General features: G+C 42.1%; 1 protein-coding gene across 1 annotated transcript in view; it reads left to right on the top strand.

Moving 5' to 3' along the window:
• creb3l1 (cAMP responsive element binding protein 3-like 1) overlaps positions 1–26,934 on the top strand; it is a 188,075-nt gene extending 161,141 nt beyond the window's left edge. Inside the window, exons 7-11 of the mRNA XM_063063239.1 lie at positions 995–1,053; positions 2,695–2,763; positions 9,464–9,563; positions 11,445–11,571; positions 25,547–26,934. Coding sequence (XP_062919309.1) covers positions 995–1,053; positions 2,695–2,763; positions 9,464–9,563; positions 11,445–11,571; positions 25,547–25,842 — 651 coding nt within the window. The 3' untranslated portion in view covers positions 25,843–26,934. The remainder of the gene's footprint in view (positions 1–994; positions 1,054–2,694; positions 2,764–9,463; positions 9,564–11,444; positions 11,572–25,546) is intronic.
• The last annotated feature ends 944 nt before the right edge of the window (positions 26,935–27,878 follow it).

Raw genomic sequence — 27,878 nt, 5'->3', positions numbered from 1 at the left:
ATATAACTCACACATAACACATGGAACACTTACCTAAGCAGGTAATCTTATCATAGTTGGTGACAAGCATTTACCTAATCAGTCTATTGGAAAATGGTTGGGATTGTTTTCCTTCATTCCTGATATTCCTCTCCATTGACTTTAATACATCCAATTGGATAATTCCTTCTAATCCTGTCTGTTTTCTGCCCAATGAGTGAAGTTAATCTTGTCCCTAAATGTTTGATTTGTACATGCAACACCATATGTTACTTACTTCTTTGTTACAGTTAGAACAATTCAGTATTATATAGCAATATAGTGCAATGTAATGAAATAACAAATAATGTACAATTTTATTAATTACATTCTAAGTATCTAACTTATCTAATTACATAACACACATTAATTATTATCATCAAATATAAACTGTCATTCAGAATGCTTATTGCTTCCTATTGATCACTTCCACATTACCACCCATTGAACTGCTCTTCATTTCCTCACAGCTAGCATTCCAATTCTGTTGCCTAGAGTCTTCTCAATATCAGTGCCCAACGTGGCTTTCGGCTTGTGAAATAAGTTTCATCTGATCCCTTTGTTTAATTCCAGCATGTAATTTGCTCACAGCTGTTGGATATTTAATAGAAAATCCATGATTAGATTAGAATTAGAATGTCATGATTAGATTCCAGCCTGGATCTAGCTCCCACATGCCAATCATAGAATATACATGTTCAGTCTGAATGCCTTGATAAGATTCAAGCCCTTGTTTAATTGATTGAAATATAAACCATCTGAATGGTTGATTAGATTCCAATCAGTAATTTACTCCCCAGTATCAGTTATTCTATATATACACTATCTGAGATGTTGATTATATTTTAGCCTCGGAGGAAAGCAGGAGTTGAATAACTGTAACTTGTTTAGTCACTGTAAACACAACAATGCCTCCTTACTCCAAGTTTATCCAGTTGACAAAGCCTTGTGTGAATTCTGTTTTCTTTTGGCACAGATTTCTGCTCAGGAGAGCCGGAGGAAGAAGAAGGAGTATGTGGATAGTTTAGAAAAAAAGTAAGTAGCCACTCCAGCCATTACAACACTGGGGATACTGGTCTGTGCTTGCAGCACTAAATGCAAACTTTGATGTTTTTGATCTTCCTCCTGCTACATTTTTACAGCAGATCACAGAAAGCCTTTCTTTGTTGCATTGAGACTCGTAATATGAAAGCAGACGATACGTGCATATTTGACTCTTCTGAGAGAAGTTCAGAGGTTTCTATCCGTCTTCTTCAAACACCTGGATGTGCGCTATTCGGATGAGGACTTTTCCCTGCCAATTCCAGCAATCCTACATACCAGGAAATGCTTACAGTGGACCTTTCATGAACCTTAAACCCACTCTCAAAATCTGGCCAGAATTGAGTTTGGCTACCGCACTGAGCTTGCATCATATTCTGCTCGTGTGAAGAATGTTTCTCCAAGCAACATACTTATATTTTTTTCTGATTTAGTGACACCAGTAGCAAACTTCACCCTGGCACAAGATAAAGGAGAATAAAATAAAGGGGTACAAGGAATGAAAATATTCAAAGATTCTAACCCTATTAGGGGAAAAAAAATCATCTCCTTCCAGCCTTAAGTGGGTGACTCCTTATTTTATAGAGTGACTTCTAGTTCTAGATTCTCCGACAAGAAGAAATAGCTTCTTCATATCCACCCTGTGACGATCCCTCAGGATCTTATATTACAATGTCCAGATCCACTGCTCAATGCAGTGTTGAGAATGGAGAAAACAGGCTTCAGATTCAGAATCGGGTTTGTTATCACTGTCTTATATAACGTGATATTTGTTGTCTTGCAGTGGCAATAAGATACAAAGATGTAAACTTACCATAAATTACAAAATAAATAACAAAGAGGCAAAAAGGAGGCAGTGTTCATCCGTTCATGAGCTATTCAGAAATCTGATGGCGGAGGGGAAGAAGCTGTTTCTGAATTGTTGAGTGTGGATCTTCAGGCTCCTGTACCTCCTCCCCGATAGTCAGATGAAAAAAGGATATGTCCTGGATGGCAGGTGTCTTCCGTGAAGAATGCTGCCTTAAGGCATCGCTTCTTAGAGATGCTCATCACAGGCACAATCCTTGGGAGGGTTGTGTGCATGATGAAGCTGATTAAGTCTACATCCTTCTGCAGCTTCTTACGATCATGTGCATTGTAGCCTCTGTACTAGTATTTGATGCTAACGTTCAGAATTTTCACCATTGTACAGCTATAGAAATTTGCAAGAAACTTTGGTGACTTTCTTTGGTGAAAATTGCAAAAGTCTTTCCTCAGACTCCTAATGAAGTAGAGCTGCTGGCAAGCTTTTTTCTTCAAGATTACAACATCATTAAGACATACTAAAATCCAGTTTCAAGAAATACTGCCAGGATTAAAGTTAATTAGAATGGCAGGATTTCAGAGGCTCCACTTCTATAAGAATGCGAAGAGAGAGTCTTGCCTGTGCAAATAGTCTTGAAGAGAGTCTTGCCTGTGCAAATTAGGTCTCGGTTATACTGTATTTGATCTGGGACTGATTGGTGCTAATAGTGCATTTAGAAACACAGGAATAGAAAATTTGCCTCAGATCGTAGCGGTAAAGATGTAAAGTTTTGAAATGCGTGCTGAATTCTACCTATGACCATTTTGCTCAGATTATTTTGTCCTTGACAGGGTAGAGACTTATACTTCAGAGAATAATGAGCTCTGGAAAAAAGTGGAGACTCTAGAAAATGCAAATCGGTAAGTGTTTGTACAATTCATGCTCTTCACCTCTTTCATGTACACCTCCCGCTATTTCCTCTTTTGTTATCATTTTTTTCTTCGGTTATGTTTTTGTTTAGTGCCATTTGCCATTAGAGGAATTCACCAGTGTTAGTGCCCATATCACTTATAGCAATGTACTTTCCCTCATGCAGATATTAACCTGCCCTGCAGGAGGTTCACAGTAGTTTTACTTTGAACCAGAAGCAACCCAGCAAAGTTTGAGTCAGATAGTCTAATATACTGCTTACCCAATTTCATACTCCATAAAAACATTCAAACACAGCTTTTCCACTTTTTGCTGAACGCATTGAGTTAAAACATAAATCCAAGAAAGTCAGCAGATGCTGTAAATCCAAAGCAACACACACAAAGCATTAGAGGAACTCAGCTGGTCAGGCAGCATCCTGAAGAAGGGTTTGTGCCCATATGTTGACTATCTAATTATTTTCATAGATGCTGCCTGATCTCCTGAGTTCCTCCAGCACTTAGAGTGTGTTAAATCAAGTTAAAAGCTGTGCCAAGTTTTTAATATTATGGAGTGTGAATGGGGAGCCTCCATGGGATGAATCCTGTGTGACAAGGCCAAGATAATATTTGTGTCAGTGTGAAGGACAGGGATCCCAGCTCTTTTTTGCTTCAGCCATATCTACCACCTGTCATCACTGCACCAAAACTCTGCAGACTAATGCACTTATTGAGCCTTTACCCACTCCAGACAAATGGTCCAGGATTTCTCCAAACTCTGTTACTTCCTCCTCTTTAGGCAACACTCCCACCACATGGCATACTCCTAATTGGCCATATTCTCATAAAAAGCCACCTTGGTAATTGGGTAGGTCTTTCTGGTACTGTCAATCTTGTATAACAGGGAGAATGTTCTTGGTTAGCTGTGGTAATTGTGTGCCCAAAATCTATGATATGTTGTTTGGGGTGCTGCAAGGATCAATTTTTGTCCTGTTATTCTGACTCTACACGCTCCCAGGAAGTCAGATTATTTCAAAACACAAGGTGAATTACCACACAGCAATGCAATGACACACTACTGCATTTGTCTGTTATGCCAGATGACCCCGAGGCTCTAAACCCTTTGGTCTGGTGTTTTATTAGCATAACAGAATGGATGAGTTCAAATTTCTTTAAACTAATTAAAGAAAACTGAAATGTTGGTTATTTATAGCAATAAAACTGTGTGAATCTTAGAAACAAACTTGATCATCTGGCCTTATAAATCAAGCCAGAAGTAAAGAATTTAGGCATTATTATTGAGTCTGAGCTAAATTTCAAGTCACAGATTAACTGTATTATTAAGACTGCTCTTTCATTTAAGGAACATTGCAAGAGTTTGATTTCTTATAACATCTCAAAATGTAGAAAAATTGATACACACTTTTGTTTTTAGCCAATTAGACTCCTATAATGCACTCATTTCAGGACTGCCTCAGAAAGATATAACTCGGCTGCGGCTTGTTCAAAATGCAGCAGCACCACACAAAAAAAAGAAAATCTGAGCACACTTCACTAGTTTTGACATCATTACACTGTTGGTTAATGTGGACAAGTCCTCCCTCTGCTGGCAACATTAGGTGATCCAGAAAACAGCACTTTCCAGTGAAATTGGAAAACTGATTGTGCACATTTATCACCCATCCCTAATTGCTCTTGGGAAAGTGGCGTTAGCTGGCTTCTAAGAACTGCTATAGCCATCCAAGTGAAAGTAATTCCAACATTTCAGTAAGAAGTTCCAGGAGACTGAAGAAAGAATATCAATATAAATAGAGGGAAAGCGTGTGTATAACACAAAGGCACAGTTGCAGATCGCAGCATTCCCATGTTTGCTGCCCTTGTCCTGATGAGCAGATGTTTGTGATGTGTTGTCAAGAAACCTTGAATGACATTTTTCAGTGCACTACGCTGAAATCAGAGTGCGCCTGTGGTAAAAGATGCAGATTTTTAAGTTGATGTAAGTTTATCACTGGGTATTTTTAAGGTGACTGAGGATGGGTAAACTAGGCCATGCCAACCTTCTGGAAGTATTGTCCTCAGTCATAAACTACAGTGAAAGCTTCTTTATCCAGCACAGTCCCACCTTACAGAGCGGTGCTAAGGCAGGGGTAGCAACAGGAGTGTAGCCCGGCCAACATTTGATCAACCAGCATCAGCCAAATCCAGCTTCATCTGTCATGACCAAGGGCTCATAAACTACCCATTCTACCGAAATACCCAGATGGAGCCATTCTATTCCTGGAACCTGGTAAATGACCTTTCATCACCCCAAGTTCCGTATATGAAGATGAGGATTTAAACTGTAAAATCTGGCTCTTAGAGCCGTCAGGTAGTTGTGCTAATTGTTGTTACGAGCATGTTGCCTGCTGCCAGATTTCGATAAAAATCCATGACACTAAACTGTGAATCTGGGCAATACTGCTGTCTAATCAGCTGGTAATTGCTTCTATTTAATCCATGACAGGTAATTCTTATTCTCCAGTTCAGGTTTTTCGCAAAATCAAACTAACAAGATGTAAAAGATCAAAAAAGGCTCATTTCGATTCAGAAATGAGTTCCAAATATGAAGTAGGCGATGATCACTACTTTTCCTTGTATCTAGCAGCGAAGGAAAATACAGTTAGATTCCATCTGGTTGATGCAACCCAGCTGTAAAATTCTAACCAGGAACATTATGGAATGACCTTAAAACAACAGACAGATACATCTTCACTGAAAGCTGACTGCTATCTACTGGTTTAAGGTATTCAGGATATTGGCCTTCCTCGTGAATGATGCCCAATCATCAGACTGGCAATGGATAAGTTGGAGGGTGCCAGCCCTGAGAAGAGTAGATTTGATTTTGTATCACTGGTATAAATAGGCAAATCCAGGGAAGGGCGTTTATTAACTCCACACCGTTAGTAAAATGTGGGAGGAGTTCTACCAATGCAGCTGAGCCTCCTAGAAATCGTCGTCGTGGCTGTTCCTCGGGGTCGAGGATAGATATAGACATAGACATAGAGGATGATGGTCTTCATTCTGAAGAAGTGGCCCACAGAGCGAAGACGCCTGTGCTTGTATTTGTTTAACGTGTACTTGATGTTGCACTCCAAGAAGCACACGATACTTCACAAATCAACCAACTGATTCCAATGGCATGGAAACCACGACGATTGGAGCTGATGGATTTGTTGCAGCCTTCATCCGCCTTCACAGCTGTTGAGTTCTAAGTAACTTCATCCACCTGTTCCACCGTTGAGGTCTTGGTTGGATTGTTCTTTGTCAGGAACCTCACCCTTGATCTTACTGCCATGGGTGACCCTACCAGGAGCATAGCTCCAGATGGCATTGCTGTCGGGACCACAGGACCACACAAGCTTCTCCACCACGACAAGGTGACAATCCACGGAGAAGCCTCCCAGAAATAAATGTAAAACCACAATGTAGGTCGTAAGTTCCACTTGTAAAGATTGTCTCCTGCAGGCGGAGCACAACCACAGCCCATGTTGTTGTAACTGGATGGCTTAGTTTAGCTCCAGACTGATGACTTCTTCACGTTGGAGCCCATCACAGTCACACAGGGGGACCAGAGGGCAGGCAGGGGGATGCAGATGTTGAGTGTCAAGCTGCCAACCCCAGAGAACATTGGGGAACTATGTTGGAGATCCGTGAAACATTCTTCGTCCTCTAAGAGGTTCAGAATGCAAAGCAGAGTCAGAGGGAACCGCGCCACCTCCAGACAAACTCACAGCAACTTCTCCTGTACCTTGGCGGTGGGGGGGGGAGGGTGGATGTGAGGGAGGAACTGTGAAAGGTGAAGAGCAGAGAAGCCCAGCTCTTTGCCTCTGAATCCTTCAAGATATTCTTCTGATCCGGGGTTTGCTTCATGGAGCAGGATGAAATGTGCTCACTGTTCTTCTTCTGAAAGATTCAGAGTGAGTTCTGTGATCTATAGCCTCAAGGAAGAGGACAGGTCAGTAAAATCCTCACAGGAGGGCATATTGAAGATCTGCGATCCTTCTATGCCGGTCTGTACAACAAAAAGACCACAGATAGCATAGCTTCCTAGAACTTCCTTTCCACTATCATGGAGGTGTTAGACAAACGCAAGAGGGAGAGTCTCCACTGATCCTGGAGGAGCTGACTGGTTCCTTTGATTCAAATAAAACTCCCAGAAGCAATGATGTACCAGCTGAGTTGTACTCCGCTCCGTGGTACAGGTTGGGCCCAGACCTGCTGAAAGTGTACAATGTCATGTTTATTCCATGAGGAAGAACATCATTACCTTTGTCTATAAGAAGAAGGGGTTAGCGATGATGTCAGAAATTGGAGACCAATCTTGTTATTGAATTTAGATTACAAGATCCTGTCCAAGGCCATTGCCAACAGGGTCAGTTCTACTCTGGGACACATGATCCACCCAAGCCAAACTTGGGCAGGAAGATCTTTAACAGCCTTGCACTGATCAGAGATACCTTCATCTGTGTGCAAGACTGGGATGGTGCCTGATCAGCTTGGACCAGGAGAAAACCTTTGACAGGATATCACACGTGAGATGATGAACGTGCTCTCCAAAATCGATCAAACTGCTCTACACAGATATCTGTAGTGCAATTAAAATTCAACAAGTGGGAAACAGATAGTCTCCCATCAAGTCTGGAATCAGGCAGATTTGCCCACTCTTCCCTGAAATGGGGGCAAAAATGTATCCAATGTTGTTCCCATCCTAATGACCTCCTTCAAGTGTGGCTGTACCAGGCTATATGGAACCAAAGTACTTAGGCACCAAGTGTCACTACATGCTGAGGTTCTATCTCGGTGTTGTGAAGAATGTGCCTGGCCCCACTGCCGAACTGCATCTCAGTCAGCTGTTCTCCATCTTCCTCTGATGCTCCCCTCCCCCTTTCTCTCTTGCAAGGCTTTCTGTCCTATGATACCCCCCCATTCTCCAGCCTTGTATCCCTTTTGCCAATCAACTTCCCAGCTCTTAGCTCCATCCCTCTCCCTCCTGTCTCCTCCTATCATTTCAGATCTCTCCCTCTCCCTCCCACTTTCAAATCTCTTACTATCTCTTTTTTCCGTTAGTCCTGACGAAGGGGTTCTCTTCTTCTTCGTCTTGTTTTATGGCATTTGGTGCCCAGCTTAACAGTGCATTATTGCCACCTTCTGCTCCAGAGTGTGCAATAGACTTACATTCTAAATCTCTTCACCCAATCACACACACACACATACCCTAACCTACACTTTATCCTCCCATCTTTGGCCATCTTAGTACCCTACTTCTGCTTATCCATCATATCCCATAAAAGACCCCTGTACCCCTTAAGAAAGCTAAAAATACCCTAACTTGTGCTCTCTCACCCATGCCCAGCAACCCTTTTAATGTGAATTCCTGCACCCCCAACTCCCTTAGATTAATTCTCATCATCGCTCTCTGTATCCCATACTTCCTACAACTCAGAACTACATGTTCTACTGACTCCTGTTCCTGACATTCCTCACACAATCCTGTCTGGTGTTTCCCTATCATTTTCAATGTTTTGTTTTATGTACAGTGCCCCAGCCTTAACCTAGTCCACACAATTTCCTCTCTTCTGTTTCCATTACCTACCCTAGTAACTGCAACACTTTTTTGTATTTGATATAAATGCCTCCCTTTCCCCTCCCTGTCCCATCTTTCTTGCCACATTTGGTTGATTTTTTCCCCCAGATTACACACTTATCTGACGAAGGATCTCGGCCCGAAATGTCGACTGTACCTCTTCCTATAGATGCTGCCTGGCCTGCTGCGTTCACCAGCAACTTTGTGTGTGTTACTTGAATTTCCAGCATCTGCAGATTTCCTCGTGTCTCAGTCAGCTGGTTGTTGCAACATCACCTGTCCTTCATGGAAAAGTTTTCCAACCTTTGACCACAAGTCAGTGTGGAGTGTTCTGCAGATACAGCAGAAAAAGGACTCAGTGGATACTGTGGAGTTTTTCCCTGAGCAACCTGTCCAAACCACGTGACAGAATGCCTTATCACCAGAACTCACCAACAAACACCAAAACCTTCCTTGGCTTGGGGCTGGGGTGGGGGAAAGAGGGTCCCTCCCAGTCAGATGCTTCCTGCCTGCTTGGAACATCGCAGTCACTGCGCGCTGCCACTGAGAGGAATGATGAACTGACAGGGTGGGCGCTCATCTCGTTGTGAGCTGTGGATTGTGGAGAAAGGTGCAAGGGCCTGTGCCGTGGTTCATCCCAAGCATCTGCGTAATGGACGACACTCTGATCTATGCGATGTTCCCAGGGATGCACATAGAGTCTGATATCAAGTGGTGCTGGGAGATCGTCAGTTCATGGTCTGCCAGTACGTCGAGATTTCCATAGAGAAGTGCTGCTGACCGGCCATTCCAGTGCTGAAGGATGAACTGAAACCATTGCAAGGGCTTAGTGGGGAAGGATTCTGGATGGGGGTGGGGGGCCTGGTTAGGTGAGGAAGCCCCTCAATTATAGTATTAGTGTATCACTGCAGGCAGCCATGTGAGTGGCAAAGATGCTATTTGTTTAAAAAAATATATAATTTAACACTAAACACATTGTCAACGAATGCAAGAGTGAAAAGGTGTTGCATGGTTTATTCTTGTAAATATATTTGATTATGAATAAAGTTTATTTGGGTTAATTAAAAAAAAGGTCGTCTCCCATTTCAGGACTCTACTGCAACAGCTGCAGAAGCTGCAAGCACTGGTGGCCGGGAAAGTGCCTCGCCCCTGCCGGGTGGCATCGACACAGACAGGAACCTGCCTGATGGTAAGAACCAGGATGGAAAGGCAATCTTGTTAACCACAAGCTGGGGAACCGGGACCGAATTGCAAAAGGATCCTGAGTAACTCCAATGTGGGTAATGGGAAGGATCTGCAGTATATTTCAACCAGAGCTTTGGGATGGGGTTAAACCAAGGGTCAGTGAGCATAATGTTGGTCTAGATTTACCCACAGACATTCAGAAACGCAGGAGCGGAATTCACAAACTGATAAACTTTAGCTACAGTCTGGCATATTGGTGCCAAAGCAGGAAGACACTTTCACTAAGAAAAGGGTGGAATTTAATGGCAACAAATCAGTAAATGATTTTTGACTCAAGAAGAATGAGTAACGTGTTTAAAGAAAAAAATATAGGAAATGAAAGAATTGGATACCATTATCTATAAAACCCACTGGGATATTTGAATTTACTAAATCTAATAAAACAGAAAATATAGGAAATACTCTAAGTCTGAGAGCATTTGTAGAGAGAGATTAAAAATTAAAGTTTGATGAAAGGTCATTGACATTAAACTGTATTTCTGTTTGTTTCTTCATAGAGGCTGGATGGCCTGCTCAGCACATCCAGCATTTTCTGTTTTTATGCTGTATTTCCAGTGCCTGCAGGTTTTGCCGTGGAAAATTCCAAGTTTCCTTTTTACATAAAGTTTGATACTGTTGTGGTGCCCCCCAATGTTCAGTGCAGCAGGTTCATTACTAGCAGATTTTACCAAAGTTTGTTTGTTAGTGATTAATCAAACTGCAAGATGGCAGAAAGTTAGCATTAAAGTATTCACCTGCAACATGGTCAATGCCAGCACACTGTTCTCCAATCAGAGTACGTATATGTCCCTGATGAATACCTTCAATATAACATTATCAAGCATGTACCTCATTCTAATCAAGCACAGCAATGCTGCCACACTGTAATCGGTAAGATTCAAAGTACTTTTATTATCAAATTATGCATACAGAATACAATTCTGAGATTTTTCCTCCCACAGACAGCCATGAAACAAAGAAACACCATGGAACCCGTTCAAAGAAAGCATCAAACACCCGATACACAAAAAAAAGAGCAAATCGCGCACATGGCAAAAAGCAAGCAAATCACACGGAATATTCAACATTAAACTGCAGGGTCCGAGGAGTGCTCAGTTTAGCTCACGCCAAAGTGCCCCAATCAAATTGCACAAAATAGCGAAAAAGAGAGTAACCAGAAACACATGTATCATGAACCGCAGAAACAAGTCAACAGCCACGAGCTGCACCAATCAAATCTTGCAGCGTGAGACCCACGGCTCCTGCACCTTGCTCTGGCAGCAGCGAGTAAGAGGGAGAGGGAAACCAGTCTAGTGCAGGCAGGCGGCACTAAACACCTGCTGTCGCCCTTGTCGGTTTCAATCTTGCTTAGGCCTTAATTGGCGAGGAGTAATGGAGCCAATCATGGGTCCACAACTCTGCCATTAGGCTGCATGCTCCAGTCTCAACCTCACCGATCTCCATTGGAGACAGGAAAAACGCCAGATCACTCAAACAGTCCAAAAACACATCAAAATGTAAATTACAGGCTCCAATCATACGCAGTTCAGTAGTAGAAGAATATTTAAAAGAAGAATGCAACATGTCACAGTTGGTCACTGGCTCCATCTTGAAAGTCTTTTTCCTCTTCCTGATCAATTGCATTCAATGCCTGCACACTGTACCAGTAATTACGGTATGTGCCCGTCATTCTTCAAATAGATTTAGTGGTGGCACAATGCTAGAATAATGACAGTGTCTAGATGTTTTAAACCAACTGCATTACATTTGACACAATCAGTTTTCTTTCACGAAAACTGAAGTTTTGTGTAGGCCCTCTTAATGGATATTTTGTTTGTCATTGCAGGTTGTGGTGGTCTGTTTTGTCCTTGTTCTGGGTTCCTTCATGCCCTGTCTCCCTGAATTTTCAACTGCCTCTCAGACAGTCAAAACAGCTCCACTCTCTGCTCCTGATGTCTATACAACGAGTCAGAGTAAGTACTTTTCCAGTGGATTTTCCCACTCTCCTGTTATCCGCTAGCTCCTTGTGAATAAATAGACAGTTGAAGATTGTGTTTTGGCCACATTATATCAACACTAGCTCTAGGCTAGCAAGTGACTAGACCTTGGACAATGTTCGGCTAGCAGTCCATCACATAACCATGTTAAATGGTTAAAGTTGTCCACGTATTTAACTATAGAAATAAGCAAACATAAACTAATGCTGGATAGTATTTGGAAAGAGCCAGTCAAACCTCAGAGTTGCTCCAATGAGAGGTGGGCAGCGCTTAGAAGAATTAAGCATAGTGCAAAGCTGGGCTTTGTTTGGAATGCCAGTCAAATCCATAGCTGGACTGTGTTTGGATGTTTTTCCTTTACAGCTGGTAACAGTACTGCATTAAATTGGCTGGATTAAGTGCACCAACTTCTCAACTAATGCTCAAGGTTCTGCTTCAGATTCAGCAGATCTAGGGTTAAGGGTTTGGGGGAGGGGCTCATACCTTCAGAACACACACTAACTCTTCCCAAGCCACACCTTGGCTTCCAATTAATTAGTAGATGGAATTACAATGGTGCAGCCATTATGGACACCTGGTGGCAAGAGGGACAGGACTGGCAGCCTAACATTCCTGGGCTCTTCTGTTTTAGACGGGACAGAGAGGGAGGTGAATGAGGAGGTGAAGTTGCATTACTAATCAGAAGGAAAGTCACTTTAGCACTCTGGGTGGATATACTGGAGGCTCATCAACTGATGGAAAGGATATATGTCAAAGATAAGAAGGGTGTAATCACTCTGGAGTTATACTACAGGCTTCCCAATTGTCACCAGGAGATGGAGTAGTAGATAGATTATGGAAAGATGTAAAAGTAACAGGTTTGTTGCAACATATGACTTTAACTTCCCCAGTATTGACTGGGATTTCCTTGGTGCAAAAGGCTTAGATGGGGCAGAACATTTTCATGTGTTCAAGAGGGCTTTTTATACTTGGTAGTCAAACCAGAAGAAGGAAAATGAACCAGGCCTTTGATTTGGAGAGCATTTTGGAAACAGTAGTCACAGTAAGTTTTAAGGTATTTATAACTAAGTACAAGCCTGAAGCTTGCAGAGAAGTAATAAACTGGGGGAGGACAAATTATAACAGATTAGACAGGAGCTGGCGGAGTTAACTTGGAGCTGCTGTTATCAGGGAAGTCCATATCTGACATGTAGGAGTTGCTTAAAGACTGGCATGTTCCAATGAGGAGGAAGGTAATGGGTTTTGGATAATGAGAGGTTATGAATTTAGTCAAAAAGAAAAAGGAAGCAGATGTAAGGTTTTGGAAGGTAATGTAAAGTAAAGAAGTTGTATGGTATGTTTGCCTTCATTGGTTAAGGCATTGAGTCTAAGAGTCAAGAAGTAATGTGGCAGCTATATAAAACTTTGGTCAGGCCACACTTTGGTTAGAATCGCACCACAATACTACCGAGTGCAGTTCCATTTGTTCCATGACAGGAAGGATGTAGAGGGTTTGGAAATGGTGTAGAAGTGATTTACCAGGGTGTTGCCTGGAATAAAGGGTATGAGGAATATGGACAGACTAGACAAACTTGGGTTGTTTTTTCCAGAGCATCACAGATTGAGGAGTGGGTGACCTGACAGAAGTTTATAAAATTATGAGAGGTGTCAGACAATGTTTTTTTTCCCCCTAGGGTGTAAGTGTCAAGTACTAGAGGACATGCATTTTAGTTGAGGGGGAATGTTTAAAAAAGGTATGTGGGGCAAGTTTTTCCTTTTACAGAGAGTGATAGGTGCCTGGAACGGGCTGCCAAGAGTACTGATGGAATCAAATACGAGTGCCATTTAGAGTCCACTGGATAAACACATGGTTCTGCAACAATTGTGGTATATTGACCATGTACAGGCAGAAGGGATTTAATTTAATTTGACATTGTGCTCAATGCGGACATTGTGGCTGAAGGGCTTGTTCCAATACTGTACTGTTGTATGTTCTGCCTAATCTTAAGCCTGCAGTTATTAATGATTTTAAACATGCTCAGGTTTTTTCATCAGCATGACCAAACAATTCAGTAATCTTCACAGTTGTCCCAAAAAGAATAGCCATCAGCCTGGTGAAATGCATGCTATAAATCAAAGGTACACTGGGGTGTAAATGTCTTGTGCTGGTAATGGCAAAATATCCTTCCAAACATGTCAATTGAACAAACTGGAAATACTCTGCAAGGCAAGCTGGAAAACAAAGTCACTGTTCTGGGTTGATGATGTCTGTTTGAAGTCTGGATTTTTGTTTCATAGCACAGCTCAGGTTATCCCTGACCAGCTTTCCAGCATGTTCTGCTTATGTTTCAGACTTCCCAAACATGAGATTTTCCTGCCACAACAAGTCAGAGCATATTTTCCAACTTGCTACATTTTTATTTCCGTGGAAGTTTGCTGAGCAAGAACTGGTTGCCATGTTTCCTACAGCCCTGATTGCTTTCAAATATATTTCAATGCAGTCCAGGATCAGATCATCAAGATATTCAATTCAAGATGTTCATGCCGTAATTTTGCTTAAAAACCTTTCCTATTACATAACCAGGACCTGCCTACACACCACCATCTAGTGGAAAATATAATAGTGTTCCTATTAAATTGCGGCTTTGCAGCATTGCATGGTGGGAGGACAAGAACACTTGCATTTTAATGGAATTTCTCTATTTGCTATTCCAATAGAGATATCAACCTGTTGTTTATCAAGAGCTTCACACGTAGGGAAAAAAACATCAGATTATAAGGTTACAGATGGATGTGGGCAAAGAGCTAGCCAAAGGAATTATAATGTGGGAAATATGAGATTGTCTATTTTGACAGAAAAAATATAAATTAGATTATTTAAATGGTGTTATTTTGCAGAGCGCTAAAATGCAAGAAGACCTGTGCGTCCTAGTACATAATTTGCAATAGGCAAGTAATTTGGAAATCTGAAAAAAACTTTATTGTTTATTGGAAAGTAATTGGATACAATTATAGGATATTGGTGAGACAACTCCCAGAGTACTTTATAATGTTTTGGCCTCATTTAGCAATGACTGTAAATGCATTGGACACATTTCAGAGAAATCTGACTGCGTTAGTATCAGGAATTAATTGTGATGAGGAAATGTTGGACAGCCCAGGCTTGCAACAGCTGGAGTTCAGAAGAGGAGCTTCATTCAAATAAAAAAAATTCTGAGGGGTTTTGATAGTGTGCAAAAAGAGGATGTTTCCTTCTGTGGGTGAATGTAGAACCAGTTGTCATTATTTAAAACTGAAATTCCCATTTAAGAGAAATGAGGCGTTTAACATAGAACATAAGACTATAAGATATAGGAACAAAAGTAGGCCATTCAGCCCATTGAGTCTGCTCCGCCATTCAATAATGAGCTGATCCAATTCTTCCAGTCATCCCCACTCCCCTGCCTTCTCCCCATACCCTTTGATGCTCTGGCTAATCAAGAACCTATCTATCTCTGACTTAAATGCACCCAATGACTTGGCCTCCACAGCCGTTCGTGGCAACAAATTCCACAGATTTACCACCTACTGACTAAAGTAATTTCTCCACATCTCTGTTCTAAGTTGTGCCCTCTTGTCCTAGACTCCCCTAACATGGGAAATGACTTTGCTATATCTAATCTGTTCAGGCCTTTTAACATTTGGAATGTTTCTATGTGATCCCCCCCTCATTCTCCTGAACTCCAGGGAATACAGCCCAAGAGCTGCCAGATATTCCTCATATGGTAACCCTTTCATTCCTGGAATCATTCTCATGAATCTTCTCTGAACCCTCTTCAATGTCAGTATATCCTTTCTAAAATAAGGAGCCCAAAACTGCACACAATACTCCAAGTGTGGTCTGACGAGTGCCTTATAGAGCCTCAACATCATTTCCCTGCTCTTACATTCTATACCTCTAGAAATGAATGCCAACATTGCATTCGCCTTCTTCACTACTGACTCAACCTGGAGGTTAACCTTTAGGGTATCTTGCACAAGGACTCCCAAGTCCCCTTGCATATCTGCATTTTGAATTCTCTCCCCATCTAAATAATAGTCTGCCTATTTATTTCTTCAAGTGCACGACCATACACCTTCCAACATTGTATTTCATTTGCCACTTCTTTGCCCATTCCCCTAACCTATCCAAGTCTCTCTGTGGGCTCTCTTGTTTCCTCAACACTACCTGCTCCTCCACCTATCTTTGTATCATCGACAAATTTAGCCACAAATCTATTAATCCCATAGTCCAAATCATTGACATACATCGTAAAAAGGAGCGGTCCCAACACCGACTCCTTTGGAACTCCACTGGTAACTGGCAGCCAACCAGAATAGGATCCCTTTATTCCCACTCTCTGTTTTCTGCCGACCAGCCAATGCTCCACCCATGCTAGTAACTCCCCTGTAATTTCATGGGATCTTATCTTGCTAAGCAGCCTCATGTGTGGCACCTTGTCAAAGGCCTTCTGAAACTCCAAGTACACCACATCTACTGCATCTCCTTTGTCTACCCTGCTTGTAATTTCCTCAGAAAAATGCAGTAGATTAGTCAGGCAGGATTTTCCTTTCAGGAAACCATGCTGGCTTCAGCACATCTTGTCATGTGCCTCCAGGTGTTTTGTAATTTCATCCCTAACAATCAATTCCAACAACTTCCCAACCATTGATGTCAGGCTAACAGGTCTATAGTTTCCTTTCTGCTGCCTCCCACCCTTCTTAAATAGCGGAGTAACATTTGCAGTTTTCCAGCCATCTGGTACGATGCCAGAAGCTATCGATTCTTGAAAGATCATAATTAATGCCTCTGCAATCTCTCCAGCTACTTCCTTCAGAACCAGAGGGTACATTCCATCAGGTCCAGAAGGTTTATTCACCCTCTGGCTATTAAGCTTCCTGAGCACCTCAGTCATAATTTTCACTGCATATACTTCACTTTCCTGACACTCTTGAATGTCCGGTATACTGCAGATGTCTTCCATTGTGAAGACTGATGCAAAATACACATTCAGTTCCTCTGCCATCTTTGCAACTCTCATTACAATATCTCCAGCATCATTTTCTATTGGTCCTATATCTACCTTCAACTCTCTTTTACCCTTTATATACTTAAAAAAGCTTTTAGTATCTTCTTTGATATTGGTCGCCAACTTCCTTTCATAATTTATTTTTTCCTTTCTAATGACCTTCTTAGTTTCCTTCTGCAAGTTTTTAAAAGCTTCCCAATTCTCTATCTTCCTACCAGCTGTGGCTTCCTTGTATGCCCTCTCTTTTGCTTTTACTTTGGCTCTGACTTCACTTGTCAGCCACAGTGGTGTCCTTCTTCCATTCAAAATTTCTTTTTATTTGGAATATATCTGTCTTGCACTTCCCTCATTTTTCACAGTTGCTCCAGCTATTGCTGCTCTGCTGTCCTTCCTGCAAATGTCCCTTTCCAGTCAACCTTGACCAGTCCCCTCTCATGCCATTGTAATTTCCTTTATTCCACTGAAATACTGACACATTGGAATTTAGTTTCCCCTTCTCAAGTTTCAAACTGAACTCGATCATATTGTGATCACTGTTCCCTAAGGGTTCCTTAACCTTAAGCTCTCTTATCACCTCCAGATCATTGCACAACACCCAATCCAGCACAGCTGATTCCCCAGTGGGCTCAACAACAAGCTGTTCTAAAAAGCCATCCCTTAGGCATTCTACAAATTCCCTCTCTTGAGGTCCTTTACTGGCCTAGTTTTCCCAATCAACTTTCATGTTAAAATCCCCAATGATTATCATGACATTGCCCTTCTGACACACCTTTTCTATCTCTTGCTATAATTTGTAATCCACATCCTGGCTGCTGTTTGGAGGCATGTATACAACTGCAATTAGGGTCCTTTTACCCTTGCCATTTCTTAACTCAACCCATAGAGACTCTACACCTTCCAATCCTATGTCATCCCTTTCTAATGATTTAATATTATTTCTTATACACAGAGCCACACCACTCTCTCTGCCTACTAACCTATCTTTCTGATACGCCATATATTCTTGGACATTCAATTCCCATTGGCAGCCATCCTTTAGCCAAGTTCCAGAGATAGCCACAATGTCATACATGCCAATCTGTAGCTGAATTTCAAGATCGTCCATCTTATTTCTTATGCTGCGTGCATTCAAATACAGTTATTTTCAGTCCAGTATTTGTTGCTTTCTGTTTTAACTGCACCATGCCTCTATTGCCCTGTAATTCATCCCACTGGCTGTGATTATGCCTCATCTCCTGCCTATCCTTTCTGTTATCTCTGTTGCATGCTATCTCTGATTTATTTATGTTTTCCCCTTCCCCAGCCCTATCATTCCAGTTCCCATCCCCTTGCCAAATTAGTTCAAACCCTCCCTACAGCTCTATTAAACCTACCTGCTAGGACATTGGACCCCTTTGGGTTCAGGTATAACCCGTCCTTTTTGTACAGGTCATACCTCCCCCGGAAGATGCCCAGTGATTCAGGAACCCAAAGACCTGCCCCCTACACCAGTCTCTCAGCCATGCATTAATATGCCTGATCATGCTATTCTTGCACTCATTAGCACGTGGCACAGGCAGCAATCCCGGGATTACTACCCTGGAGGTCCTGCTTTTCAGTTTCCTGCCTAACTCCCTGAATTCTCTCTTCAGGACCTCCTCCCTTTTTCTACCTATGCCATTGGTCACCAACTTGTATCAAGACAAGTTCACCCTCTCCCTTCAGAATACTCTGCACCCGATCCAAGACATCCCATACTCTGGCACCTGGGAGGCAACACACCATCTGGGTATCTCCATCAGACTGACAGAGCCTCCTGCCTATTCCCCTCACTATGGAATTCCCTATGACTACTGCATTCCTAATTTTCTTCTCTCCTTTCTGCACCACAGAACCAGGCTCAGTGCCAGAGACCCAATCGACGTAGTTGTCCTCTGTCAGGTCACCCCTCTCAGCAACATCTAAAATGAGATAACAATTACTGAGGGGGAAGGCCACAGGGTTGTTCTTTACTAACTGAGCTCTTCTCATCTCTTCCCTGACTGTCACCCACTTACCTAACCCCTGCAGCCTCGGGGTGACTAACTCCCTGTAGCTCCTGTCTATCTCCTGCTCACTTTCCCTAATAAGCTGTAGGTCATCAAGCCTCAGCTCCAGATCCCTAACATGGTCTCTCAGAAGCTGCATCTCGATGCACCTGGTGCAGATGTGGCCACCTTGGAGACTGGAAGATTCCCAAGATTCCCACATCTGACACCCAGAGCAAAGTACTAATCCTACAGACATGCTCTTTATTCCTCCAAAAAAAATGGAAAGAAGAAAAAACATAGACCAGTACAGCACAGTAACAGGCCATTACCAGCCTTCTCCTTCCCACCCTCCCCCCACTTTCTTTACAGGGTCTCTGCCCCTTCCCTCTTCAGTCCTGACACAGGGTTCCGGCCCGAAATGTCGACTGATCGTTTCCACGGATGCTGCCCAACCTGTTGAGTTCCTCCAGCGTGTTGTGATTGTTGCTTTGACCCCAGCAACTGCAGAATATTTTGTGTTGTGTCTACAACATGTCCATATCCCTCCATCTTCCTTATTTTTATGTTTCTATCCAAACATCTCTTAAAAGTCTCTAATGTATTTGCCTCTACCACCATACCAGCCAGTGCATTCCAGGCACCCATGACTCTCTGAGTTAAAAAAAAACTTGCCCCTCACATCCTCCTTGAATTTACCCCCTCTCACCTTCAGTGCATGCACTCTGGTATGAGACATTTCAATCCAGGGAAACAGATACTCTCTGTCCACTCTATCTGTGCCTCTCATAATCTTGTAAACCTCTATCAGATCTCCCCTCAGCTTCCAGTGCTCCAGAGAAAACAGCCCAGGTTTATCCAGCCTCTCGTGATAGCACATGCCCTCTAAACCAGGCAGTACCCTGGTAAACCTCTTCTGCATCCCTCCAAAGTCTCCACATCCTACCTATACCGGGGTAACCAGAACCGTACGCAATATTCCAGTGGTCTAACCAGAGCTTTATAAAATTGCGTCATAACCTCTTGACTTTTAAACTCATTGCCTCGACTAATGAAAGCAAGCATTCCATAAGCTGCTTTAACCACCTTACCAACCTGTGTAGCCACTTTCAAAGAGCTATGAACTTGGAAGATCTCTGTGCTCAGCAGCACTGCTCAGGACTTTGTCCTTAATAGTGTACTGTCTCCTTGCATTTGCCCTACCGAGGTGCAACACCTCACATTTATCCGGGTTAAACTCCGTCTGGCATTTCTCAGCCCATATCTGCAATTGATCTATATCGCATTGTATTCGTTGCCGGTCTTCTACACTATACACACCTCCACCAATCTGCAAGTTTACTAATCCATCCATCTACATTTCCATCCAGGTCATTTATATACATCACAAATAGTAGAGGTCCCAGCATAGATCCCTGTGGAGCTCCAATTATAGACTTCCAGCTCGAACAAGTTCCTCCAACTACCGCCCTCTGTGCAAGCCAGTTCTGAATCCGAACAACCAAATTGCTGCAGACCCTGTGCATCTTATTAGCCTCCCATGAGGGACTTTGTCAAATACTTTACTCAAATCCATGTAGACAACATACACCGCCCTACCCTCATCAATCTCTCTCGTCACCTTGTCAACAAACTCATTCAAGGTGGTAAGGCATGAGCTGCCATGCACAAGACTGTGCTGGCTCTCCATAATTAGGCCAAATGCTTATTTATCCTATCCTTAAGAATTTTCTCCAGCAATTTCCCTACAACTGGCGTGAGACTCCCCAGTCTATAGTTCCCAGGATTTTCCCTTGTTCCCTTCTTAAATAGATGTACAACAATAGCCACTCACCAGTCCCCCAGGTCACAAAGATGCTGATCGAGGGCTCAGCAATCTAGTCTCTTGCCTCCTTCAATAAGCGGGGGTAAATCCCATCAGGCCCTGGAGACTTATTGACCTTAATACTCATTAGGAGTCCCAACACTTCCTTCTGCTTGACTTCTAAATGCCTTTAGTTTTTTTTTTCTCAGACAGCAGAGTTTTTCGAACCCTCTTTTCAGTGGAAACGGTTTGAATATTTTTGATGTACAGGTAGACAGGTGCCTGATAAGCAAGGTGATGAAAGGTTACCACAGATAGGGGAGAATATGGAGTTGAAATTAGACTTCGATCAGCCATAGTTTTATCGAATGGCGGTGTAGATTTGAGATACTGTGTGATCTACTCCTGCTCCTCAGTTTCATGTTTGTATCAAAAGCATAGCATAGAATGACAGAATATAGTGCCCATATAAGCAGTTTGGTGAGACACTGTAATTTGTCCCAGTCCATTAATAATGCAATTCATCCATTTATGCAAATCTATTTTAAGTGTTACTGATTTGCTTCCACAACCCTTTCAAGAAGTGCATTCCAGATCACAACCCATTCTGTGAAAGTTATCTCTTTTATCCTGCTGGACATGTTAAATTCTTATCCTCTAGTTACTGATCCTGGAAGCAGTTTCTCCTGTTTTATCTAAATGATTTCATGATTTTGAGTATTTCCTTGCAAGCTGCCTATTTGAATTAAGGTAGCATCCTTATTGTTATGTTTGCTCTTTGGGTGAAAACAATGCAATTAATTTATTTACAGAATACTAGTCATGGCTTCAGATTGACCTCATTTTATTCTGGACCTCCAGCCAACCAAGAGTGTGTCTGTGTCCCGTTCACCAAAGTCACTTCTGGTTCTGGGTGAAGCACCTGCACTGCACTCTGAGAAATGAAGTTCTTTATTATGTACAGACATAATAACACATTTTCCCCCTTTAAAGAAAACAAGCACAATAATAGTATGTCCTCATAAACCCGCAAGACACAATAATGCTTTGCAAGAAAGAAATTTATGTTAATTTCGATTGTAATGAGCAATACAGTCCCTTATTCCTTCGGCAACTCTCAATCAGTCTCTGTGGTGGTTTGATGATCCACCTTGGTTGCCATTCGACTCCACAGGTTTATTACTTTCACTTGCTGTGTTCAGTCTCTGATCAACATGTTCATTTCTTTCACATCCTTCTGCCAAGATCCTATCTGTTCACCTCTGTTCTTGTTCCTGATGTGTGATCATAATTTGTTCCATGTGCCTCATAATGGAACCCGGAACTACATGCATGTGATCAGTGAGTCTTTGCACAAGTTCCAGATGATTCTGTCTCAATTCACAGAGCTCCTTCTGTTGGCTGCGTATCCTATATAGCAACGCCTCCTTTTGGTCTGTGTTCAACTGTTGCTGTTCTGACCTTTGGTCTTGCGTGGCCTCCCCATCTTTCTTTTTAATTTTCCTCTTCAAATGGAAGTCAATGAGAGACAGAGTTTGAACCACAGCTGCATAAAGTGGAAGCAAGACTGGCAACATCTTCATCATGATCACTCTGTTCAGCACTGGCATCCTGACTGTCATGCTGGTGTAGCTGGTACAAATGTTAATGGAGGTGAAGTTCCTGTGCTTCTCTTGCATAATGTCACTGGAGCTCTCGTGGATGCTGTTATGTGTTTTTTGAGTTACATCAGGTATTCATCTGAGCTCCACAAAACCATCTGCGTACTCTTTATTGAGTGTTGCCTGTTACCTTTGCTCTATGTAGATACTACAAAAACTCTTTGCATCAGGTTGAGCATTTCACATGCAGTACGACCTAGTACTGGCTGTACTCATTTTTCAACAACCAGTAGCTGTGCCTTTAGGTGCTGTCCCTTGTGTTTAAAGATCACTGTACAGCCCCCTTTTACTGGAACCTTCTCCCCAGTATAGCCAGTGACTTTTAATTTCACTGGGTAAATTTTGCTCTTAACTTTGAGAGTCTTGTAATCATCCACAGATAACAGATTCACCTGGGCTCTGGTGTCAAGCTTGAATGGAATTGCTGTCTCATTCACAGTCACTGGAAAATTCCATCCTGTTTTACCAGCATCAGCAGTCAGTAGAGAATCTACAAAAACTTCCTCAATATCCTTATCAACAGAATGCATCCTTCCTCTTGGTAGCTTTGCAGCACCTTGCAAAATGATTCTTCTTCCCACAATTATTGCAGGAGTTTTGATAAGCAGGACACTTCTTTGGGATGGGTGTACCACCACATTTGCTGTTTGGCCTACCTCTTCACTAAGCTGTTGTTTTGTAAAATGCCTTGTGCTCAGCACGTCTGTTTTCACAGTGTGGACTGTTGTTTCTGCTCTGTGCAGCTTCTTAATTTGCGCTCGTGTGACCTCTGCTGCCTTAGACATATTCACAGCCTTTTCTAGTGTTAAATCTTTTTTACACTAAGCTTTCTCTGAGCCCATTATCTGCTATTCCACAAATTATTTTCTCTCTGACTAGTGAGTCTCTCAAGTCTCCAAACTCACAGGACTTACTCAGTGTGAGAAGTTCAGCAGGGTTTTGGTCAAAGCTGACACTTTGTTTCTGGTCACGGGAGAAGAATTTATATTATTCAAATGTGACATCTTTACTCAGGACAAAATACTCCTCAAACTTTTTCACCATTGTCCAACTTGAAGTCTGTCTCATCGATTTGAAAGCTGTTGTAGATGTTCAAAGCATATTTGCCAATTGTAAGTAGAAAGACAGAAGCTTTCAATTTTTCCTCTACCCCACTAACTCTGCTCGCGGCTAAATATATATTGAATCACTGTTACACACACGAAATGCTGGAAGAACTGAGCAGGCCAGGCAGCATCTATGCCAGATGTTCTCTTGTTTGTGATTGAATCGCTGTTTGAAGCTTTTCCAAATATCAGTCAGATTGTCGGTGAACTACATAGCTGCGGGAGGACTTAGGTTATCCATTGAGGGAATTTTTAGGCTTTCACCTCCATTCCTTAGTGAAGGTCGAGACATGGTGCTGTCAGGGCTGCAGCTTCTCTTCGTCGGAACCAGGCGTCTCTTTCTTCCTCGCTTGTGGTATTTATGCCGACTTCTGACACCATGTTTGTTCTTTAACAAAGACAAACTTTGCATGGGTAAAAATGTTAGAACTATTTTATTAACAGAATACTACAGTGATGGCTTCAGCTTGACCAGATCTTATTCCGGACCTCCAGCCCGCCAAAAACGTGCCTGTGTCCCGTTCACCAACTTCACTTCCGGTTCTGCATTGTACACTGGGAACTGAAGTTCTTTATTATGTACACACTTAATAACACACTTATAATCTCCATGTCCAAAGGTTTTCAGTTTTAGCATACACATCCTCTGTTCTACACCCAAATTCTCATTTAACAGTACCGTGTGGACCTTACTGGTCCGCACAAATCCCTTCACTGGAATCTTCTATTTTTCAGTTTGCATTAGTTTAGGATGAATTCAAATAGTTATAAATATTCATGAAGTCACATTACCAGGCTTAGAGGGAATGAAACTTGAAGCACAGACTCCGAGTCGTAGAAAGGCACAGTCAGAAACAAGCCCTTTGGCCTATCTAGTCCATGCTGATACATTTATACTTGTTTGTTGTTTATCTCAGAATATTCCTGACTGCCACTGATTCTTGGCCTTTTCATGTGTACTTTGTAAGAAAACCAATAAAGTTCTTTGAAAAGTAGTGAGAAGAAATTAAAATAATGCAGTATACACCTTGTACTTCTCCTAAATAGAGTTAAGGTACAAATCAACCATCACAAACTAATTCAAAGTTCAAAATATATGTATTATCAAATTAAATATGTCCCCATAAACTACCCTGATACTCATTTTCTTATGGACGTACACAGAAAATACAAAGATACGACGAATCAGTAAAAAACTGCACATAGCAAGACAGAAAAATGGCTATGTGCAAAAGACGATGAACTGTGCAAATACAAAGAAAAAGCAATAAATATTGAGAACATAAGTTGAAGAGTCCTTGAAAGTGTGTCCACAGGTAGTCTATTCAACCCATTGATCCCCAGCACTGAACTGTTCCCACAACATATGGACTCACCTTCAAGGACCCGTTATCTCATGTTGCTTACTTATTATTATTTTGTTTGATTTTTTTCCTTTTTGTATTTGCACAGTTCGTTGTTTTTTGCACGTTGGTTGTTTGTCTTTTGTGCATTTTTCATTGATCCTGTTGTGAAAACAGCATTAAGAGTTCAAGTTCAAGTTTGGTTTATTGTCATTCATCCGTACACATGTACACCACCAAACGAATCAATGTTTCTCCAGACCAAGTTGCACAACACCGTACATATAGCTCACACACATAACACATAAAATAACATTATCACAAATAAATCAACAAATAATGAGGTGCAAAAATGACACAAGTTAAAAAGTAAACAGTATAATGCTACTGGCACTTCAGGCATGATGAGTCCGAGGTGGTGGCAGGGATTTCAGTCGCCTCACAGCCTGGGGGAAGAACAGTTCTTGGCCTAATGCTACGGTACCTCCTGCCTGGTGCTAAGGGCCCTGTGTAAACAGCACTCCTAATAAATAACACCGATGGGTGGAAGAGAGACCTTGATGATCCTCTCAACAGTCCTTGTAATCCTTTGTTGGGACTCGTGGTCAGATGTCTTTCAATTCCCATACCAGAGGTAGATGCAGGTGGTCAAGACACTCTTGATGGTGCAAGTGTAAAATCTGGTTAAAATTGGGGTGGGGGAGCCTCACTCACCTCCAAGAATTGGTGTCATCTATTCATTAACTCTACTAATCCAAACTGAATTCCAAATTCCTTGGCACCCTTATCTAATAAAACCTGTTGATATCCACAAGCCTATTTCTTTTAATCCATCCCAAGCCCTGAACACCTCAACTGATTTCCCTTTTAGGTTTTGTATTCAAGGTAATACACCTAGTCTTTGCAATCTGTCATGACTACCTTACAAGAGCAAGCAGTTCCTGCACCTAACAATCCAATGAAGTTATTCAGTCTCCTGATGGATTTCTGTTTACTTTTCCCAGTTCGTTCCAGGAGCCTGCTGTTTTATGATGAGGGCTCGTCCCTGGACGATCACTATTCCACACTCTTCCCAGTGGAGAGCAGGGAACCAGCATCCAGGGAGTTAAGAGAGGAGAAGAGGTCACATGACAGATCAAATGATTACATCACCTGGTCGCAGGAGGTGTCCAAATATCTAAGCGATGCCCAAATGGAGGTGATCAACTCCAATAAGACTGACCACAGGAAGTTGGTCCAGGAGAAAGAACATCATGAGAGGTGGGCATCAGCGACTGTAATCACAGCAAAATCTTTGTAACTGGACAACCCTTTAACCAGCCCTTCTGATGTAGAGATACTTCTGTTCTGCAAGCCTTAAATGTTCAGTGTTTCTGTGTGTGTGTGTGTGTGTGTGTGTACTTACACGTCTGCAAGTGTGTACGTGTGTGTGTGTGTGTGAGTGAGTGTGGGGTGCATACCCCGTGTGCACGCGCACCAAGGTGTGCACCAATGTATGAATGTTTCCATTAGCTGTGTCTATGTAAGATTGTTTGCATAAGATTCTGTATTCATTGCAATTTCTAAACCACATTCCAACACCAAAGTCCCGTATTCCTTACTATGCTCCCTGCTGCCTTTGCCATGTAACTTGCTACATATTCTACACTCTTCATTATCGTCATCTTTGGTTCCTCTTGCTTTGTTCCTTGCCATTAATTCTAAATTCTTCACGATCCTCATTCCATTCATCGTTGTTCTCTATGAACCTTTTCCTTCTGCATTTACTAATATCTGTCTCACCATTCTCACCCTTCCTCACTAATCTTCCCTCAACACTCACCAAAACATGGAATATTTTGCCATTCCCCCAGTCTTAGCAAAATTATTCATTCTCCCCGTATTGCTGCCTTGTTTCCCGCCCCACATGTTCCTTTCTGCCCTTTGCCCACCTATTGCTCATCATCTGTTTGTCTCAAAAAACTCCTGGTTCATCACCGTGCATCAGGATTCTTATGGTGACCGCGAAGCACGATGTAAGTTGGGCTTGGGGTTTCGTATTATGTACAGGATGCTTCACACACATCTGTATGATGTGATCATCACTTGCACAAGCAAGACGGCACAAAGCTTGAGAGCGAAGTGTGCAAGTGACAAAGTGAAACACGTAACTGGAACTAAAAATCGCATCATGCAAATATCAAAGAAGCATCCTATTGTTACACTTGTGCAGTGAGTTTTATCAACAAATAAAAATCACTAAGGTGGCTCAGATAAATGGGTATTGGGATCAGGGTGGGTGTTGAGGGTCGTCACTGTTTCCTACAACAACATGTTAATATTTCCACAGTCTTGTAATGCGCAACTATATGTCAGATAATGAAGAGTGTGGTAAAAATATACAGCTAACATGTTATAGCAGTTATTTAGAAATAAAATGCTTCCCATTGCATTCAACTGATTGTGTGGAGCTGCTGTAATTCTTTGCTCTTTCTTTTGTAGTTTTTTTCCTTGCTGACAGATTCTCCACCTGAATGAATTAAATGCCAGGGTGTGGTGGAAAGGGTGCCTATTGGACAACCAAAGTATCAGGCGCTCTGCCAAGTGCTGTTCTGCATGCATTATCAAACCCTCTTCCACCCTGCCTTTCCAATAGGATATAAATGATAACACCAGAACCTGGTCTGCCTTGGATTCCGACCACAAGTTACAATTCTTGTGATTATCTGTACGGGGGAGGTTACCCCTATCATTTCTCATTAAAGAGCCCAGCCACAACAATTATCATTCATCAGAAGTGAAAGGGCAGAGAGGAAGCTGTAAAGAAGTACCTTAAAATCAAACTTATCCGATCATACCTTTCTTTTTTAAAGAAAATGTTTCTACTATTGAGAGTGATTAAAAACTACAGCCTGTCACAAAAAGATTTTCATTAATATATCTGGCGAGGAGTTTGAACGAAACTCCTTTATCTGAAGTGCTTAATAAGTGGAACTGCTGCACAAGTACATAGGAGAGAAGGGAGCAGAATGATGAGTGAGACGAGGGTGCTGGGAGGATGGTTGTGAAGAGTTTAAACACAGGCTTAAACCAGTTGAATGAAAACCCCCTACCCCCATATGCTTTACATTAGAGACTCTGGACTGTAGGCTAAGTCATACCCAAACTTTGACTGTGCCACTTAGATGCAGCTCCCAGTATCTTGGATGCATCAGCACCGTGGCTGCCTCACAAAGGTTTGAATTCAGACAATGGAACTCATGACGCTTGATGTCCACTGCTTCTAAATGTCTCTGAGGCTCAACATGGTGTCAGAACAGTTGAAATATATTAAAATTCTTTATATTTGTTTCTTTA

The sequence above is a fragment of the Mobula hypostoma genome, chromosome 11 (assembly GCF_963921235.1).
Source record: "Mobula hypostoma chromosome 11, sMobHyp1.1, whole genome shotgun sequence".
Lineage (NCBI taxonomy): Eukaryota > Metazoa > Chordata > Chondrichthyes > Myliobatiformes > Myliobatidae > Mobula > Mobula hypostoma.
Note: the sequence above shows the minus strand (reverse complement) of the source record. Positions and strands in the feature narration are given on the sequence as shown.